Genomic DNA, 19,194 nt, shown 5'->3' with positions numbered 1-19,194 from the left:
GTTCTCAGACAATTTGGGAGGAAAAAGAAGCCCCAAGAGGAAAATACTGGACTTCCTTCTGATGAGATATATGGGGGCAGATATAATTGCAATGTGTGCTCCAATTCATAGGGATTCTAATACCATCCAAACCAAACAAATGAAAGCAGAACAGGGACTGGAAAAAAGATATTATGTTCTTTCCATTATGCTATGAGCCTCATTTGGGAAGGAACTTTTAAATCAAAATAAGATAGATAAAACAAAATAGATTCCACTCCTCAAACCCTATGCATACATACACACACAGAGGCACATTGCTTACTGAGTATTTACAATTGGAAATGTTCTCTCATTCCAAAATGCTGTTCCTGATTTCAATAACTGGCTTTAAGTTCACGTCCCTTTGAATTTCCACAGTACTTTGTTTAGAGCTCTCTTACAGTACTTATTCTACTCTCTTTTGTGGTCCTCATTTGTGTCACTGTCATCTCTCCTGCTATAGTGTAAATAACTTGAGGTCAGAGGCTGGTCTTAATCATCTTGTATCTCCTGTAGTAACCGGTCCTTGGTCTTTCATATTGCAAGCATTTAGTATTTTAATTAAAATAAATAATTAAGATCCTATCTGTCTCCTCACCTCCACCAATAATAGTAGTTGGCTGAGAAAAAGAAACACAAAAATGTTGAGATAGCCATTTAAAGTTTACCTAAAAATCCTGCTTATTTGTGTATCTCCAATTCATATAAGTTGTATGCAAAAATGTGTGCCTCTCACTATCTTCATATACTTACACGACATTAAGGAAAATAGGGTTACAGACTATTCCAGGAGGCATTATTAGAGGCTTGATAGAGAGAATAAAACACAAGGGTTTTCCTTTGTTTCATTTTAACTTGGTCACACCTGCACCCTTGAACAACTTCAAGGGCAGGACTGAACCTAGAAGAACTGTAATGAAAGGGGCATGGAGCAGCTGCCAAGTGCAGTGTACTTATAGGAACTGCAACACCGGGGACTGCCACTCAGCACAACAAGCAGCAATCACAAAAGGAATCCATGTTGGGAAAAACCTTTGGGTCACGAGAACTTCTTATCAAGACAAGCTAAAGAACATCAACAAATATTAATAACTATCTTCATAAACTTATGATTTATCCCTAAAAAATAAGTAGGCAGGAGTCTGGGGGGAAAAACAATACAGAAACATATAGGCCAACAAAGAAAACATGAAAGGTAAGATCTTATTCTGAAGCAGGAGATCAACATGATTTATTTCAAAAATGAAGTGAAAGAAGCAAGTTACAGGATGAAGGAAGAAAATCAAATACACAAAGGTCACAAATAATCTCAAATACATTAAGACAAAACAGAATGAGCAGTACCCTGCCTCTCCTTTTCTTTCTGCTCATTTCTGTTGTTATAAATCTTGTAGTACTATTTAAAATAGATGCACCAACTTCATTTAAAAATTAAAGAAATGCTAGAATATCATTTGAGAATTGATATACTCTGCACAGCCTCTTGAGGTTTTAGTAGGTCTAAATTAAAAGGCCTATTGAGGGTGGAGACAAGTTGCCATGATCAATCTACAAGAAGAGACCACTCTACAATCTGTACAGTGCCCTGCTTCTTGTATTACCTAACACTTTTATCTTCATAGATGTTTACTCAAGAAAATGCCAGAAAATCTAAATGCTCTTTTTAGTTCTGCAAACATTTATAGGACACTATATATCAGGCACTAACGATAGAAACTGGGGACATGAAGAATAAAAACAATAAAAAATAATGTTCCTCCAGCAGGCGAATAAGACACACAAAAAGACCATAATCTGTGGGATGGCCAAAGACAGCTCTTTTAAAATGCAACTCAGATAATGGAAGTGGGGACTATTTATAGGGCTGGTCAAGGAGGGCCTCTACATGACTTCCCTAATTGAACAAACCCCTAAGTAGAGTGACGGAGCAAACCAGGTAGGTTCTGGGCAGTGTCTTGTCCCATGCTGTCTCCTTGGTGTTGAAACAGTATTTGGAACACAGCAGGCACTCAACTCAGTAAATATGTACTGTCCTTAGATTTTGTCAGTAACCCCTGTAACTTTGGAATGAACTCTTTTTCTATTAAAGCTGGCTGGAATTATCAGTTACTTGTATCCAAAGTGTCTTAAAGATTAGACCACAGGATCAGCACAGGGAAATTACCTTTCTCCACAAAATCTTCCATTTTCCTGCAACTCGAAGAGTGGCCAAGAGTGACTAATTTACAGAGAAGTTAGAATGCGTGTGGTTTGAAACTTCAATTCTTTGGGCCATGCCAAAAGAGAGAGTTAATTTCCTGGCCGCTTCTCCCTGGAAGTCTGCTAATTGAGGCGTGTGGGAAGCTTTATACTTGGCCACATGAGCTTCCAACTACTGAAAGATGTTCTGTGGGCCATTCCTTTCAAAGAGCAGACAGCTCAGAATGAGCAGGAGATGGGAGGTGTGAATCTGCCGTATCTTCATTTCTTCCATTTCTTTCAAAGTGGGAGCGTTTTGAGGCCCTGAATTTTTCATCTTTAATCTTATAAATTTTAATCTATTGTTAAAAGACAGTATGGCCCTTAAATACCAGATAAGGCGTGGCTCTTGTTTAACTAAAGAAACAACTGTCAGTTCCAATGCTGGGAGGTTTACGTGATTTTTAGGGTAATTTTGAAGCAGATGTTTGCCATACAGTGACTTTAGAACCTAATCCCTATGATGCTACTGAATTAAGTTAGCTTTTCTTATTTTTGGAGACAGGGTCTTGCTCTGTCAACCCAGGCTGGCATGCAGTGGCACAATCATGGCTGACTGCAACCTCAACCTCCCAGGCTCAAGCAAACCTCCCACCTCAGCCTCCTGAGTAGCTGAGATCCCAGGTGTGCACCACCACACCTGGCAAATTTTTTTGATTTTTTTGTAGAGATGAGATCTCACTATGTTGCCCAGGCTGGTCTCAAGTGATCATCCTGCCTCAGCCTACCAAAGTGCTGAGATTACAGGCATGAGCCACTGAGCCCAGCCATCCATGCTTAATATTAACCAAACTTGTCCATACTAAATTTCTACCACTTCCTTTTTCGGTTTACTTTATTTTTTGCATGTTATTTTTCCTTACACAATGACATATTACTTGGGCCTAATGTTCTAAAAAGATGAAACGCTTCATGAATTTGCATGTCATCATTGCACAGGGGCTATACTAATCTTCTCTATATTGTTCTAGTTTTTGTATATGTACTGCCAAAGCGAGCGCTCCATTACTATTTAAATATTTTCTTAAAACTTGCGTTATCTTCCATATTTCCTGTTACAGTTAATTTTTTCTGAAGTCCTGTTTTAAAGATTTATGTAACATTTGAGAAAAGAAATATAAAATATACATAAATATGCAACCCAAGATAACTACAAATCAATTCCACACACAAAAAAATCATTCACAAGGCAGGGAGAGGTGGCTCACACCTGTAATCCCAGAACTTGAGGAGGCTGAGGCAGGAGGATCGCTTGAGCCCAGGAGTTTGAGACCAGCCTGGGCAACATAGCAAGACCCCGTCTCTAATTCCTCTTTTTTTTTTTTTTTCTAGATGGAGTCTCACTCTGTCACCCAGGCTGGAGTGCAGTGGTGCGATCTCGGCTTACTGCCAGCTCTGCCTCCTGAGTTCACGCCATTCTCCTGCCTCAGCCTCCTGAGCAGCCGGGACTACAGGTGCCTGCTACCACGCCTGGCTACTTTTTGTATTTTTAGTAGAGACGGGGTTTCACCATGTTGGCCAGGATGGTCTCGAGCTCTTGACCTCGTGATCCGCCCGCCTCGGCCTCCCAAAGTGCTGTGATTACAGGTGTGAGCCACTGCGCCTGGTCTTACTTTTTTTTTTTTTTTTTAAGAAAAAAAAATCACTCACTAAATTTTTAGGTAAGGAGCATGTGCACATAATAATCCCAGTAATAAAATGTTGCAGTATTAACTTTTTATTTAAAAAGACACTAGTTGCCGGGCGCGGTGGCTCAAGCCTGTAATCCCAGCACTTTGGGAGGCCGAGACGGGCGGATCACGAGGTCAGGAGATCGAGACCATCCTGGCTAACACGGTGAAACCCCGTCTCTACTAAAAAATACAAAAAACTAGCCGGGCGAGGTGGCGGGCGCCTGTAGTCCCAGCTACTCGGGAGGCTGAAGCAGGAGAATGGCGGGAACCCGGGAGGCGGAGCTTGCAGTGAGCTGAGATCCGGCCACAGCACTCCAGCCTGGGCGACAGAGCGAGACTCTGTCTCAAAAAAAAATAAAAAATAAAAAATAAAAAAATAAAAAGACACTAGTGATTAGGCCAGGTGCAGTGGCTCACGCCTGTAATCTCAGCACTTTGGGAGGTCAAGGGAGGCAGATTACTTGAGGTCTGGAGTTCGAGACCAGCCTGGCCAACATGGTGAAACCTTGTCTCTACTGAAAATACAAAAATTAGCTGGGTGTGGTAGCACACGCCTGTAATCCTGGCTACTCAGGAGGCTGAAGCAGGAGAATCACATGATCCTGGGAGGTGGAGGTTGCAGTGAGCCGAGATCACGCCACTGCACTCCAGCCTGGGCAACAGAGCAAGACTCTATCTCAAAAATAATAATAATAAATAAATAAAAAGATAGTCGTGAGAATGTTACTTTTTTTTTTTTTTTTTGAGACAGAGTCTCGCTCTGTCACCCTGGCTGGCATGCAGTGGCACAATCTCGGCTCACTGCAATCTCCGCCTCCCAGATTCAAACGATTCTCATGCTTCAGCCTCCCAAGTAGCTCGATTACAGGCATGCGCCACCATGCCTGGCTAATTTTGTATTTTTAGTAGAGATGGGGTTTCTCCATGTTGGTCAGGCTGGTCTTGAACTCCTGACCTCAGGTGATCTGGCTGCCTCGGCCTCCCAAAGTGCCAGGATTACAGGCGTGAGCCACTGCACCCAGCCGGACTCTACTAAACTTTAATAAAGTTTAAATTTGCATTCCAATGCCATTTAAAAAGTCAAACTAGGGAGATGTGGTAGCTCACACCTATAATCCTAGCACTTTTGGAAGGTGGAGGCGGGAGGATCACTTGAGCTCAGGAGTTCAAGACCAGCCTGGGCAACACAGTGAGACCTTCTCTCTATTTAGGGGGGGAAAAAGTCAAATTAAATGACTTTCTTCAACATTTACAAAGATATATTGGGTAAATATGCCAAAGGGTCATCTCTTATTTTGACATGGAATCTATATAACATAAATTACCCAACCCTACAACCCACCCCTTTTTGGGAAGGACATTGTTAATGAACAAAATGGTCAAATAAAGTGAAAAACACAAAATGAAAGAATTTACCACTGAGAGACCCTCACTAAAGTATTTGGCTACTAAAAAATGTGCTTTAAGAAGCAGCAAATTGAGCCAGGCATAGTGGCTCATGCTTGTAATTCCAGCAATTTGGGAGGCTGAGGCGGGCAAATCACCTGAGGTCAGGAGTTCGAGACCAACCTGGGCAACATGGTGAAACCCCGTCTCTACTAAAAATACAAAAATTAGCTGAGCGTGGTGGCAACACCTGTAATCCCAGCTACTGGGGAAGGTGAGGCACAAGAATCACTTGAACTAGGGCCAGGCGCGGTGGCTCATGCCTGCAATCCCAGCACTCTGGGAGGCCGAGGCGGGTGGATCATGAGGTCAGGAGATTGAGACCATCCTGGCCAACATGGTGAAACCCTGTCTCTACTAAAAATACAAAAATTAGCCGTGTGGTGGCAGTCGCCTGTAATCTCAGCTACTTGGGAGGCTGAAGCAGGAGAATCACTTGAACCCAGGAGGCAGAGGTTGCAGTGAGCCGAGACCGCGCCACTGCACTCCAGCCTGGGTGACAGAGCGAGACTCCGTCTCAAAAAAAAAAAAAAAATTGAGTTTACCAAAACTGGCTCAAGAAGAAACAGAAAACTGATAGGACTTGGTAACCAAAGAAGGGAAGGAAGATAGGGACATTAAGGATGACTTTTAAGCCTGTAACTTGCTGGGCTTATGAATGTGAGTTGTATTCACTCAGAAGGGAAAACTAGAAGCACAGGAGCAGGTTGTAGTTGGTTTTCTGGGGAATGTGTGCAGGGAGGGGTTAGTAGTGGTGGTAGATGTAGGGTGGAGAAGTCATAAATTTAAATTTTGGATATGTTGAAATGGTGATGCCTTTAAGGTATATAAGTGGAGATGTTAAGTATACAGTTGGATCTATGGATCAGGGGCTCGGAAGAGATCTGGGTTGAAGATACATACTTAGGAGTTATCTGAATTCGAATGATAATTAAAGTCACAGGGGTGGCTGAAATAATTTAGAGAGATACAGCACTGGTTCTCAAAGTGTGGTCCCTGGACCACCAAGCTCAACATTACCTGGGAAATTAACAAAAATGCTAATTCTCAGGCCTCACCCTGGACCAGATGAATCAGAAACCCTGAAAATGGGGCCCTGCAGTCTGTGTATTAACAAGCCCTCCAGTGATTCTGAGGGCTTGCTACAATTTGAGAAACCACTGATACAGAGTGAGAAGGCAAGAGGTCTTGGTCCTCAACTTGAGAAATCTAACATTGAACAGACAAAAATGAGCCTGTAAGAAAGACTAGGAGCAGCAGGAAGTGAAGGGTAAGAAAATAAGAAGAGTGGGCAGGGCATGGTGGCTTATGCCTGTAATCTCAGCATTGTGGGAGGCGAAGACGGATGGATTGCTTAAGCTCAGTAGTTCAACACCAGCCTGGACAACATGGCAAAACCCTGTCTCTACAAAAAAATACAAAAATTAGCTGGGTGTGGGAGCTCACACCTGTAGTCCCAGCTACTTGGGAGGGTGAGGTGGGAGGATCGCTTGAGCCTGGGAGGCAGAGGTTGCAATCAACCCAGATCACACCACTGCACTCCAGCCTGGGCAACACAGCCAGACCTTGTCTCAAAACAAAAACAAGAATGAAAGAAAAAAAGAGATTCAAAATAAGAGTTTTGAGAGACAGGGTGCTGAATACTACTGAGATTAGATGGCAGTAGCTCCAGAAGGAACTAAAATGGGCTGAGAAGTGAGCATTTGAGAAAATAGTGTAAATATAGACAGTTCTGAGCAGTTTGATTAGAAAGGGGCAACAAAGAGGGTGAAAATGGAAGTGGCTGACAAGTACATGGAGGATTTTTTTTTTTTAAATAGACAGTAACAAGCATGATGAACTGCTGAGGGATGAATATGGCTGAGAGAGAGTGACTGTATGAGAGAGAGAGAATGACTGTACGAGAGAGATGAGGACCTGACAGCAATGGCATACTAAGGGGACAATGCAGCTGTCTGCCTCAGCAGGAGAGGTCTTTATTACAGTGTTTAGAATTGCTGCACACAGTGATACTTTTTAGTAAAGAGCAGATCAATTGTCGTTTTCATCATTGCTATTTATTTATTTATTTATTGAGATGGAGTCTTGCTCTGTGGCCCAGGCTGGAGTGCAGTGACACGATCTTGCTTCACTGCAACCTCTGCCTCCTGTGTTCAAGCGATTCTCCTGCCTCAGCGTCCCGAGTAGCTGAGATTACAGGTGTGCGGCACCACACCCGGCTAATTCTTATATTTTTAGTAGAGATGGGGTTTCACCATGTTGGCCAGGCTGGTCTTGAACTCGACCTCAGGTGATCCACCCACCTTGGCCTACCGAAGTGCTGGAATTACAGGCGTGAGCCTCCACGCCCGGCCCATCACTGCTTTTTAAGTTCTCTACAGACACTGTGCCTTACTGACTGCACCCAGGTAGACTGCTCTCACTGCCCTATCTTTGGTGCCATTGGATAGTATAAGGTTTGTGGAAAAGGAGGAGGGGTTGGGATCCAAAGCATAGGTAGAAGGACTGTCCTTGGCCCAGAGGGACAGATAATCTTTTTAACCAGAAGGAAGGAAGTAATCATGGAAGGGCACAGATGTGGGAGTGTGGCATCAGGAAGTTGAAGGAGTTGTCATCATATGCCTTCTATTTCCCCTGTGAGGTCACCTGCAAGGCCATCCCTACTGGGGGAGGGATATGCCACACTCCCTTGGCCTACTGCAATTAAACAACTGATTCATCAAATCCATGCTCACTAAGCAAATGATTTGGTTCCCCTTATAGGCTTGCTCATGGGGCAAGTATGTGCTGACCATACAGATTTCTCATAATAGGCCATGTGTGATGGCTCACATCTATAACCCCAATACTCTGGGAGGCTGAGGTGGCAGTACACTGCTTGAGCTCAGGAGTTCAAGACCGGCCTGGGCAATAAAGTGAGACCCCAACTCTACACACACCTGTAGTTCCAGCTACTCAGGAGGCTGAGGCAGGAGGATCACTTGAACCCGAAAGATTGAGGCTCTAGTGAACCATGATCGCACCACTGCACTTCAGCCTGGGTGACAGAGCAAGACTCTGTCTAAAATAAAAATTTCTCATAGTAAATTCATAAATTGATTTTTGAACATGATTTGGTTTCTGCGTAGCCTGACTATGGATAACAAATTGTGGTCCTTTTTACAGTTATACCTCTTGCTGAGCTATTGCTTTTACACCAAGTGACTCAAGTAAATCTCTGGGCCTTCAGAGGCATGGGCCAGATCCACAATAAGCAGCAACTCAGGCTAACCTCCCCAACCCCTAGGTCACGCCTTGCTCAGCAAAAGCTGGCTTTTCATTCGCTGTCGCTGGCCCAACTTCCATCTCTTCTCTCTCAATTCATTTCTACATACACCTATTCATTGAGATATCTTAAATTAGCTGTTAGTGTATTGACCTACTAGTTTCTCTATGAAGGTATTTCCAAGAACAATACAGGAAATAAAACAAGCACGTCAGTGAAATATATGGGTATACCACCATTATTTATTCATTTATTTATTCCACTGTTAATTCAACAATATTTACAGACCATAAACCCTGTGCAAAGCTTACTATGAGAACTGCGGGAGATACAAAGTCCTCATGGTATTTATAATTCAGCAAAAAAAAAAAAAAAAAAAAAAAAAAAAAAGCCATTCGTTCCACAAAGAACAGGCTTGCAGAAACACACTCTGGTTGAAGCGGGGAGAAAATCAGAAATAAACACAAAACACTCTATAGTAAAAGTGATTAAAGGAGAAATAGGCTATCAAAGGAAATCCCGCAATCTGAGTAACTTTAAATATATGACGATTTTTTTTTTTTTTTTTTTTTGGAGACAGAGTCTCGCTCTGTCGCCCAGGTTGGAGTGCAGTGGCGCGATCTATAGCTTACTGCAAGCTCTGCCTCCCGGGTTCACTCCATTCTCCTGCCTGAGCCTCCCAAGTAGCTGGACTTGTACCTGCCACCGCGCCAGGCTAATTTTTTGTATTTTTAGTAGAGACAAGGTTTCACCGTGGTCTCGATCTCCTGACTTCATGATCCGCCCGCCTCAGCCTCCCAAAGTGCTGGGATTACAGGCGTTGAGCCACAGCACCCGGCCAAAAAAATATGACAATTGTTTAGAGACAGCCTTGCTTAGAGGCAAAGGTTATAGCAACCCCTTTGGAATTAAGCATGAAATTAACTCAGGACTTTCTGATATATAAACAATGTGCTAGTCTCTCTATAGAAGCAGTGGGTCTGGCTTTGAATTAGTCTATAAGTTCATTTAGGGTTGTGCCCCCTAATCCTCAAGTATTGCCATTAGATACTAGATCTGTCCTTCCTTCCTCCCTCTTGCTCTTCTTCATCACAGTTTGTGCACCATCATAAATACGATGTGGTGTTTCCATGGCTTGGAATTTTCTGCCACGGAATCATCTCAGTTATGCATAGTCTTTCACACACTACCACCCAAGTTCTGTGTAAATTATTTGATGACCTTAGGTATTTTTAAAAGCGCCTAGCACACAGCAGATGCTCAATTAAGATTCATTTCCTCTTTTCTTTCCTTCCGTTTTTTCCCTCTCCCCTGGTGAGGGAGGGAGGGAAAAACAGGAACGAAAAAATGATAGAGGTCTTGTAAGACAGCATCTTTTTGGTGTAAAAATACTGAAAAAGTTGAAACCATATTTTATTGCCTACCTTGTGTCTGCGGGCTGTAAGGAGATAGGAGTTTGGACCTTTTCTTTTCATAGCCCTTCTGGGTGATGTCCCCTAAAATAGCAAGAAACAGAAATAGGTTATGCATTATTCTTACTCTGTGGTTTTCCACCGTAAAAATAAAATTAATTACAGAGTTATAGAACTACCCCATATAGAGGCAGGGGGTTGGGGTGGGGAGATGTATGGTTCTTTGCCAAGGATTTTGCTATGTATGATTTCCCAAAGGCTTGGAGCTGACTTCCTGTAGAATACTATAGAGCTTGTCCCAAAACCAATCTTGCATAGCAATATGCTGTATACCATGACAGAGATCCCCAAGTTCCCAGGCATCCCCAGCTTCCTTGGTATTTAAGATATCCCAAAATGGAATGCAGCAAGGCTGACAATGATTTCTCTCTGGAGTTTCACTTTATCAAATGAGTACAACTAGTTTCTGAGGTATTCACTTACATTGCTATACAGAACCACATAAAAGTAAGAGAAGACAAAGTTCAGGCTCTGGATGGTATAATTAAAAGGGCTTTCTGTACCCTAACACCTGTGCTGGAACCTGGGACTAGAATTCTCACACCCTCTCCCCTTAGTTTAATGCTTTGTCTTATTTATTCATGTGGCTCTCTTTTCCACAAGGTTAAATTTAAAAGTATGTATGATGCACACACAAATTAGTGCATATACCAACAAATGCAATAAGGATAAACTGATAAATACAGGAGAAAATCTGTAGTTGAAGTGGCAAGAAATGGACTTGATACTAAGGAAACGGGAATAGATGGATGAGTAGAGAGCAGGGTTAAAAGGAACAGGAAATGCAGAGAAACAAGAGGAAGTTAAGGGAGAAAGAGTGATTTAAAGCTGAGGGATGAAAGATATGTGGGGAGGTGACATGACAGAGCACTGCTTTCTGAAAAAGAACGTTTTAAAATAAGAGATAACTTTATTTACCGTGAAGCCTTACATAGAACCTAATATATAAAACAGGAAAAAAAGTCAAATTGTGGCATAAAAAGTACTTTAAACATTCAAAATTTTAATATTCACTTATGAGGGGAAAAAAGCATGTTTGATGGATACAAATTTGCAATCAAGGGTGATAAATGTCAGGTGCTGTTGGCCTCAGCCTGCAATGCTGCAGTGGATGGTGGAGAGGAAGCAGGGATCACTGAAAAGGGCTAGAGCAGAACACTGCACTGCAGCAAGTTCACCCTTGCTAGGAGAATGCGTTGTCAGGAACCAAGACTAAAAACCAGAAGGAGTAGATGTTGCTCCAGTGCTACCACAGAGATCTGGGTAAGAGTAAGTAGTAACTTGAATTAAAGATAGTGGTAGAAGGGATGAACGAAGTGAATGAATTAAGAGGAATACCACAGGATTTGCTGACTGGTTGAAAGTAGGAGCTGGGTGCAGTGGCTCATGCCTGTAATCCCAGCACTTCAGTAGGTCGAGGCGGGTGGATCAGACAAGGTCAGGAGTTCAAGACCAACCTGGCCAACACAGTGAAATCCTGTCTCTACTAAAAATACAAAAAATTAGCTGGGTGTGGTGGTGCATGTCTGTAATCCCAGCTACTCAGGAGACTGAGGCAGAAGAATTGCTTGAACCCAGGAGGTGGAGGTTGCAGTGAGCCGCGATCGCGCCACTGCACTCCAGCCTGGGTGACAGAGCAAGACTGTCTTAGGAAAAAAGAAAGAAAGTAGGGTGGAGCTGGTTTCTTGTTTGAGGTGTGTGTTTGGTGAGGTCGAAGAAAAGAGTTAAGCTTAGGACAGGCCTGTGGGACGCACAAGAAGAGACGGCTAATCAACAGTTGGTTTTATGGATCTAGAACTCAGGAAAGAGAGATTTGGAATCATTGGGATACAGTTGAAAAATAAAATGATACAATCCTCTTAATTTGCAATTTTCTATCAAAATTGATTCAGCAGCTGTACTCCTAAGAATTTATTCAATGATAATATTCACACACGTGCACAAAAATCAGTAAGTATCCTGTGCTCTATTGTTTACAGTAAAAAAACAAACTGGCAGCAATCTACATGCTTATATTATAGACCATCTATATCAGTGGCTTTCAACTAGGAGAGTTTTGTCCCCCAAGAGACATGTGACAATGTTGGGAAACATTTTTGTCACCATGGTAGAAGAGGTGCTACTGGCATCTAGGGGATAGAGGCGAGGGATGCTGCTAACATCCTGCAATGTCCTACAACAAAGATTTATCCAGACCAAATGCCAATAGTGCTGAGAATGAAAAACCCTAATCTATGTAATAATGTGCAAGTAATCCAAATATATTGCCACGGGAGATGTAATACATTATGTGTAAAAGGCAAGCTGCAGAACACTAGGTATAACATAATATGATTCTGTAAAAAATTAAAATTTTGTTTAAAAAAAGTAAGAGCTGTGTTTGCATATATACAGAAAATAATCTGGAAGGCTATATACTAAATTGTTTATCCTTGGGTGATTTTCACGGGGTGTGTGTGTGTGTGTGTGTGTGTGTGTGTGTGTGTAGATACATATATTTTGGAGGCAGGGTCTCCCTCTATCACCCAGGCCGGAGGGAGTGTAGTGTTGTGATCATAGCTCACGGCAAACCTCAAATTCCTGGACTCAAGGGACCTTCACCTCAGCCTCCCAAGTGGCTGGGACTATAGCCATGTGCCACCATGCCTGGCTAGTTTTTAAATTTTTTCTCAAGACAGAATCTCGCTTTGTTGTCCGGGCTGGTCTTGAACTTCTGGGTTCAAGCAATCCTCTTGCCTTGGCCTCCCAAAGTGCTAGAATTACAGGTATGAGCCACACCTGGCCTGTTTTATATACTTTAGTAGAGTTCAATTTTTTAAAAAATAAACCTGATTTATATAAACTCAAAAGTACACATTTTTCTAAGAATGAATGGTCCATAGGTGTATATTTGCTAACAAGATGGTTTACGCAGTACATTCAATTTTAAGAATAATATTTTTGATAGGTCATCAGATGGGGGAAAAAAAAGAAAAGAAAAATAGCTGGGTGCGGTGGCTCACGCCTGTAATCCCAGCACTTTGGGAGGCCGAGGCAGGCAGATCACCTGAGGTCAGGAGTTCAAGACCAGCCTGGCCAACATGGTGAAACCCCGTCTCTGCTAAAAATACAAAAATTAGCTGGGAGTGGTGGCACGTGCCTGTAGTCTCAGCTACTTGGGAGGCTGAGGCAGGAGAATAGCTTGAACTCAGGAAGCAGAGGTTACTGCGATGAGCCGAGATCACGCCATTATACTCCAGCCTAGGCAACAAGAGTGAAACTCTGTCTCCAAAAAAAAAAAAAAAAAAAAAAAAAAATAATGTGTTTGCACACATGTAAAATTTTTTTTCTATGTATGCACTAGAAAAATGTGCATGTTTACACACCAAAATATTAACAGTGGTTAGTTATGGCTTGCAAGATTATGAAGTGGTTTTATAGTTTCTTTTCCTTCTTTCCTTTTTGCTCTTATTTCTAATTTTTCTACAATGAACATTATTTCAAGAAACAATAAATATTTTAAAACTTCAATCATGACTACTTACTACACTATACAAATTTAATCGCAATGGTCCTTCATCTGTTTCCCTAGTGAAATACAGAAACTGTGAATTTTTGTTAAAAAAAAATTAATTAAACCTTTTCAAATTAGCCAACTCAAGACTTCGGGGAATTTCAAACAGTACATACAGCTAACAGGGGTACAGAAGCCTACTAAGGAAACCGTCATTAGAAACAGGAAACCATGTCTTTTATTGTAAAAGAAATACTAGAGCATTCTCCTGTTCCATTCCCCACTCACAAGATCCCCTACCTCCACCCCCTACCCTGGCACAAAGGCCACTTCTGATGGCTCAGAACACATCTGGCAAAGTGACAAAGTGAAAGGCCTTTAAAAAGCTTTCTTCAGTGCTTAAGTCTCAGTCAGGCACTGTCAGTAAATGGTCGTGGGACAATCTGTTAGATTTGGCATCCTGGACGTTAATCAACTACTAACCACCTCAGGTTTTGAAAGAGGTCAATCAAGAGAGTCTAGTTCAGCCAATTAGCTCCATCAGATCCACAAACGAGCAAAGAAGTTAAGGAGACCTGGAAGAAGCTGAGCTGCAGTGAGAATGTGAGGACTACGACGCTAGGCCAACAGTAACTTTAAAATGCCCTCCCCCTTTTCTGACTACAAGACCCTGCTCAAAAGTCACCCCTCTGTGGTGCCTTCCACTACTTCCTCCTAGTGCGCCTACAAATCTGCATACATGTCTGTGATAGCACTTAGCACACCACTGGTATTTTAATTATGTGTTTACACCCCATGTCTCCCTGCTAGACTGTGTACTTGAGGGCAGGGATTGTGTCTTGTTCATCGCTGTAGCCCGCCCACAGCCTGGCACAATAGACGCTTGTTGAACGAGTGACTGAATGAATTAATAAAATGGAGGCAGTGAGAGAACAATAAATCAAAGAGACATGTGTACTTGGGTGGAAAACTAGAAATGGGAGAAAAAGAGATCTTTAGCAAGAGCTGAAAGGCTCAGGGAATGGAATTTAGTGGACCAGAAGTTTACTAAAACTTGACAGCTAGACCTTAAAGGTGAACAAAAAAGCAATGCTTGGACTGCCTGAAGAGAGGAACAGTATATAAATCACAAGGCACTAAAAGCTAGAGAACTCCAAGCCAGAATATAGATACATCCCTTAGCTAGAGGGCAAGACCAGACAGAAAGAATTCAGTGAGAATCTGTTATTTCACATTTCTGTGGTTGCCACCTATAGTCCGTGCTCTTAAATCATCCTCACCACCTGTACGTACACAGATTTTGCTGCACTACAGCAATGTTTTCCAACCTTGTCCAATTTTTAAGATTCTCCCAAGGAACTTGCAAAAACACAAATTCCCAGACCCCTCCCATGGAGACTCTGATGCACTATGTCTGAATTAAGATCCAGAAATCTCTACTTCTAACAAGCATCTTCCAATGAGTCCTAAAGCCAGGCAAGTTTGGAAATTGCTGCAGTGAGGAATCCTGTCCGGGGTATGCTGGATGGTTCTGCAGACTGAATGTGAGGAGGGAACTGATTGGGAGGAGGGGGAAGAATGTTGGCTGGGCTATCCAGCCTCAAGGGAGAGCATGGAACCTCTGGAGTTCAGACACTGAGTCACACCACAGGCTTTCCTACTCAGAACAGACTTTTTGCCATCTGGCATATAGAACAAGAAGGAGAATCATAATGATGCCTATATAAAATTTGCATTAAAATGGCGTATGTCTAAGGTAAACCTGTTGTTCAAGTTTTTTTGAGAAATAAACAAATACAGGGAGGATTAGCCTTCCCCTCCCACTAGAGTAACGTCTTTTGTCGAGGTGCCTGCAGCGCTTGGCAGGAGTGGAGGCAGGCACAGAGCCTTGTATGAAGACACTGACCTAAACCAACAAGAGACTGGTCGTGGCAAGTCTGGGACCCACACACTGTGAGACTGTCCAGCTGCATCAGAATTACCACAGTCTTCAACAGCCAGCAGCAGACATACAGAAAGACACATGTGTGAGACTGAGTATAAAGGACATATGTTTCCAACTTCTCTCCTCACCATGAAAATAGCTTGGCACAAGTGGCCCACAAATCATCTTCAAGTTGATTGAGAGAGGGCTGTGAGAAGGTGTTCGTGAGCCTGCCAGCCACCCAAGCCTCCTAAAAGCCACAAGGTGGTAAGGAGAACAGTCGCATAAGTAGTGAGCAGTTAGGTGTGTATTTACACCAGGGAGTTGGGTGACAGCGTGCTGTGGTGAAGCTCAAGGGTCTGAGCTAGACAGAACCACATTTGAGGCAAAAGGACTCTTGACAAGTTTTATTTCTTGATAAATCTGTTTTTTCTTTTTCTAAGACAGGCTCTCACTCTGTCACTCAGGCTGGAGTGCAGTGGCACGATCATGGCTCACTTGTGGGCTCAAGTGACCCTCCTGCCTCAGCCTCCTGAGTGGCTGGGACCAGATGGGCGTGCTATCACAACCAGCTAATTTTTTAAAAGTTTTTTTTTATAGAGACAAGGGTCTCACTATTGCCCAGGCTGGTCTCAAACTCCTGGGCTCAAGCAATCCTCCTGCCTTGGCCTCCCAAAGTGTTGGGATTACAGGTGTGAGCTAATGCACTCAGCAGAGCCTCAGTTTCTACATTTGTTAAATGGGGAAGAGTCTCTCCCTTGCAAAGTTTTCACTGTGATTTAAAATATAGGGTCTGGACTACAGAAAATAACATCAACAAACATTGACTAAAAGCCTACCCTACTGGCCAAGTGGGGGTAGGGGTAGACAATTATGTCACAGAGAAGAGGCAGAGGCAAACAAACATGACTAACACTCCATAATTAAGCGCCATGGGAGACATGCACACAAATGCAGCACCTTCTGGAACCCAGAAGGTAGCATTGCAATCTTGGCCAGAGTAGGGAAAGAAATGCTTTACAGAGCAGACATTTGGTTTGGGTCTGGCTTTTCATTCTCTTATCAGAAAGGTGATATAAATTCCTAATGATACAGTCACTTAGTCGTTTGCTAGTTTTACTCTGCTGCTGACTGGCTCTGTACAGGCAGAGCCATGTTTGGTAGTTGTTCAGGATTCCTATCTCCCAGAGAAATGGGGCAATGCTAAGTAACTTTCGTTTATGACCTTGTGCAGTACCTTGAGCAATTAGGGGCTAAATAAACACAACATCTGAAAAATTCTGGAGGGTCATCAAGTCATATGTATAACTTTTTCTGTTGGGAACAATCTTAATGGACAGACAGCAAGGGTTACAGCTGCAGCCATAAACTTCCTGCCCCAGTGGAAATAAAAAAGCATGTGCCATGCAACCCTGCTTCAAAGTCACAGCTATGCAATCAGGGGTGATGATGGAGGGTGGGGGGGACTTTGGGAAGGAAAGAAAAGCATTTTTGAGCACTGAATGGATGCTATGCAGGTCACTAAGCAAAGACAAATAAAATAGTATCTTCACCTTCAAGGAGTTCCCAGTCTAAACAAATATTGCCATAAAAGTGCAAGTGCTACACTCAAGATTATGTGCAAAGTCCCATGGCAGCAAGGAGAGAATGGTAACGAAAATTATAATACTCGATAAGAACATATAAGTAGGCCGGCCGCAGTGGCTCACGCCTGTAATCCCAGCACTTTGGGAGGCCGAGCGGGTAGATCACCTGAGGTCGGGAGTTCGAGACCAGCCTGACCAACATGGAGAAACTCCGTCTCTAATAAAAATACAAAATTAGCTGGGCGCAGTGGCACATGCCTATAATCCCAGCTACTAGGGAGGCTGAGGCAGGAGAATTGCTTGAACCTGGGAGGCGGAGGTTGTGGTGAGCCGAGATCGTGCCATTGCACTCCAGCCTGGGCAACAAGAGTGAAACTCCGCCTCAAAAAAAAAAAAAAAAAAAAAAAAAAAGAACATATAAGTAAAATAACACCTATCAAGGGCCTCCTATGTATCAGTCTCTGTTCCAAGAGCCTCACAACAGCCCTATCAGGTGATATTATCATCATTTTTCTCATTTTATAGGGAGGACAGTGAGGCACAGAAGTTTAAGCAATTTGCCTACAGTCACACCTAGTAAGTGCTGTGATCAGGATCTGAATCCAGGCAGAATTGGCTCCAGAGCCCCTGCTCTTAAACACTACCATATATTCATTTTTAGAGAGACGCTCCAAATTCTACTTCAGAAAGATTGAGAAGACATCACAAAAGTTGCTCTTGGGTTAGGTCTTGAAAGGATGACCATCAGGAGAGATAGACACTGAGGGTGAAGGCACAGTTTATCAAACCCAGAGTTTGGAAAAGAGTGGCATGCTTGGAACAACAGATATAGAAGCTGTAATTTCAATCACTGATGAACAGAGATGGACCTATTGCTGCTCCTGCAGCCTAAGCTGAGGCAGGACTTGGCCATTTGTGCCTCACCACAAAATCCTCAGACACTTGACATTGAGGGTTGATAGTCGCCTCATGGGCCCATCAATTTACTTCACTCTTCAAAAAATGGCACTATATAACACCACCACCAATCTAACTTTTCGAAACATTCTTTTAAATTTTTTTATTTTTTATTCTTTAACTTTTCAAAGCATTCTGATATCAATTCATTCGATTTGGCTGAAAACCTTCTTCAATAAATGGAAAAGGCATTACCTTCATGAGAACAAGAAACTGAGATGTGAAAATATACATGTCCTGCCTAAGCTAGACTAGAATCTCTGCCTTTTTCTTACTGTTCTTTGTCCGTTGCTATTTGTAGGTGGCCCCTAAATCAGATGCAATTTTAAAAAATAAAACCTGTTGTCCATAAATAAACAACATGAGCAATTATCATGAATCACTTCAAAATATAGATGACATTCCAAAATGTATTAACAATTCTTCTGCTCCTCAACAGGACCCTGGCTGAACTGTCTCTTTTAATCTCTTTCATCTTTTTTTTTTTTTTTTTGAAACGCAATCTCTCTCTGTTGCCCAGGCTGGAGTGCAGTGGTGCAATCTTGGATCACTGCAACCTCCACCTCTGGGGTTCAAGAGTTCTCCTGCCTCAGCTTCCCAAGTAGCTGGGACTACAGGCAAGTGTCACTACTCCCAGCTAATTTTTATCTTTTTAGTAAAGACAGGGTTTCATCATGTTGGCCAGGCTGGTCTCCAACTCCTGACCTCAAGTGATCCACCTGCCTTGGCCTCCCAAAGTGCTAAGAATATAGGCATGAGCGACTGCACCCGACCCCTTTCATCTTTTAAACCAGACAGCCAACTACGGAAACTGTGTCCAATTGGTGTTTTAAAAATAGCAAAAAAAATCATTACACATCATTACTAAATATTCATTTACATAGAATGTGGCTGTTCTGTTTTGTTAAGGAGTAATTAGGAGAGAAATAAATGAGACACTAAAATAAAACTTATAAAGAGTCAACATCTTCAAATCTATACCTGAATCTAATCATCCTATTCTATCCTTTACATGTAAATTTCAGACCAGGAAGGTGGTTCGTGTTGGCTATGGCTGGAGATGGGGAATAGGATTAGGGTTATCACTACTCATACATGAGGGGTACAAGTAGACGAATA

At 42.5% G+C, this 19,194-nt stretch overlaps 1 protein-coding gene and 1 non-coding gene across 6 annotated transcripts in view; both read right to left on the bottom strand.

Moving 5' to 3' along the window:
• The window catches only part of DIP2B (disco interacting protein 2 homolog B), a 255,922-nt gene that overhangs the window by 120,082 nt on the left and 116,646 nt on the right, over window positions 1–19,194 (bottom strand). For all 5 annotated transcript variants that reach the window (XM_050748648.1, XM_050748650.1, XM_050748649.1 and 2 more), the window contains exon 2: window positions 10,068–10,139. In XM_050748648.1, coding sequence (XP_050604605.1) covers window positions 10,068–10,139 — 72 coding nt within the window. The remainder of the gene's footprint in view (window positions 1–10,067; window positions 10,140–19,194) is intronic.
• Window positions 3,154–3,260, bottom strand: LOC126931829 (U6 spliceosomal RNA). The gene has a single exon (XR_007717943.1). It is a non-coding gene; the product is annotated as a U6 spliceosomal RNA (small nuclear RNA).

The sequence above is a fragment of the Macaca thibetana genome, chromosome 11, assembly GCF_024542745.1.
Source record: "Macaca thibetana thibetana isolate TM-01 chromosome 11, ASM2454274v1, whole genome shotgun sequence".
Classification (NCBI taxonomy): Eukaryota; Metazoa; Chordata; class Mammalia; order Primates; family Cercopithecidae; genus Macaca; species Macaca thibetana.
Note: the sequence above shows the minus strand (reverse complement) of the source record. Positions and strands in the feature narration are given on the sequence as shown.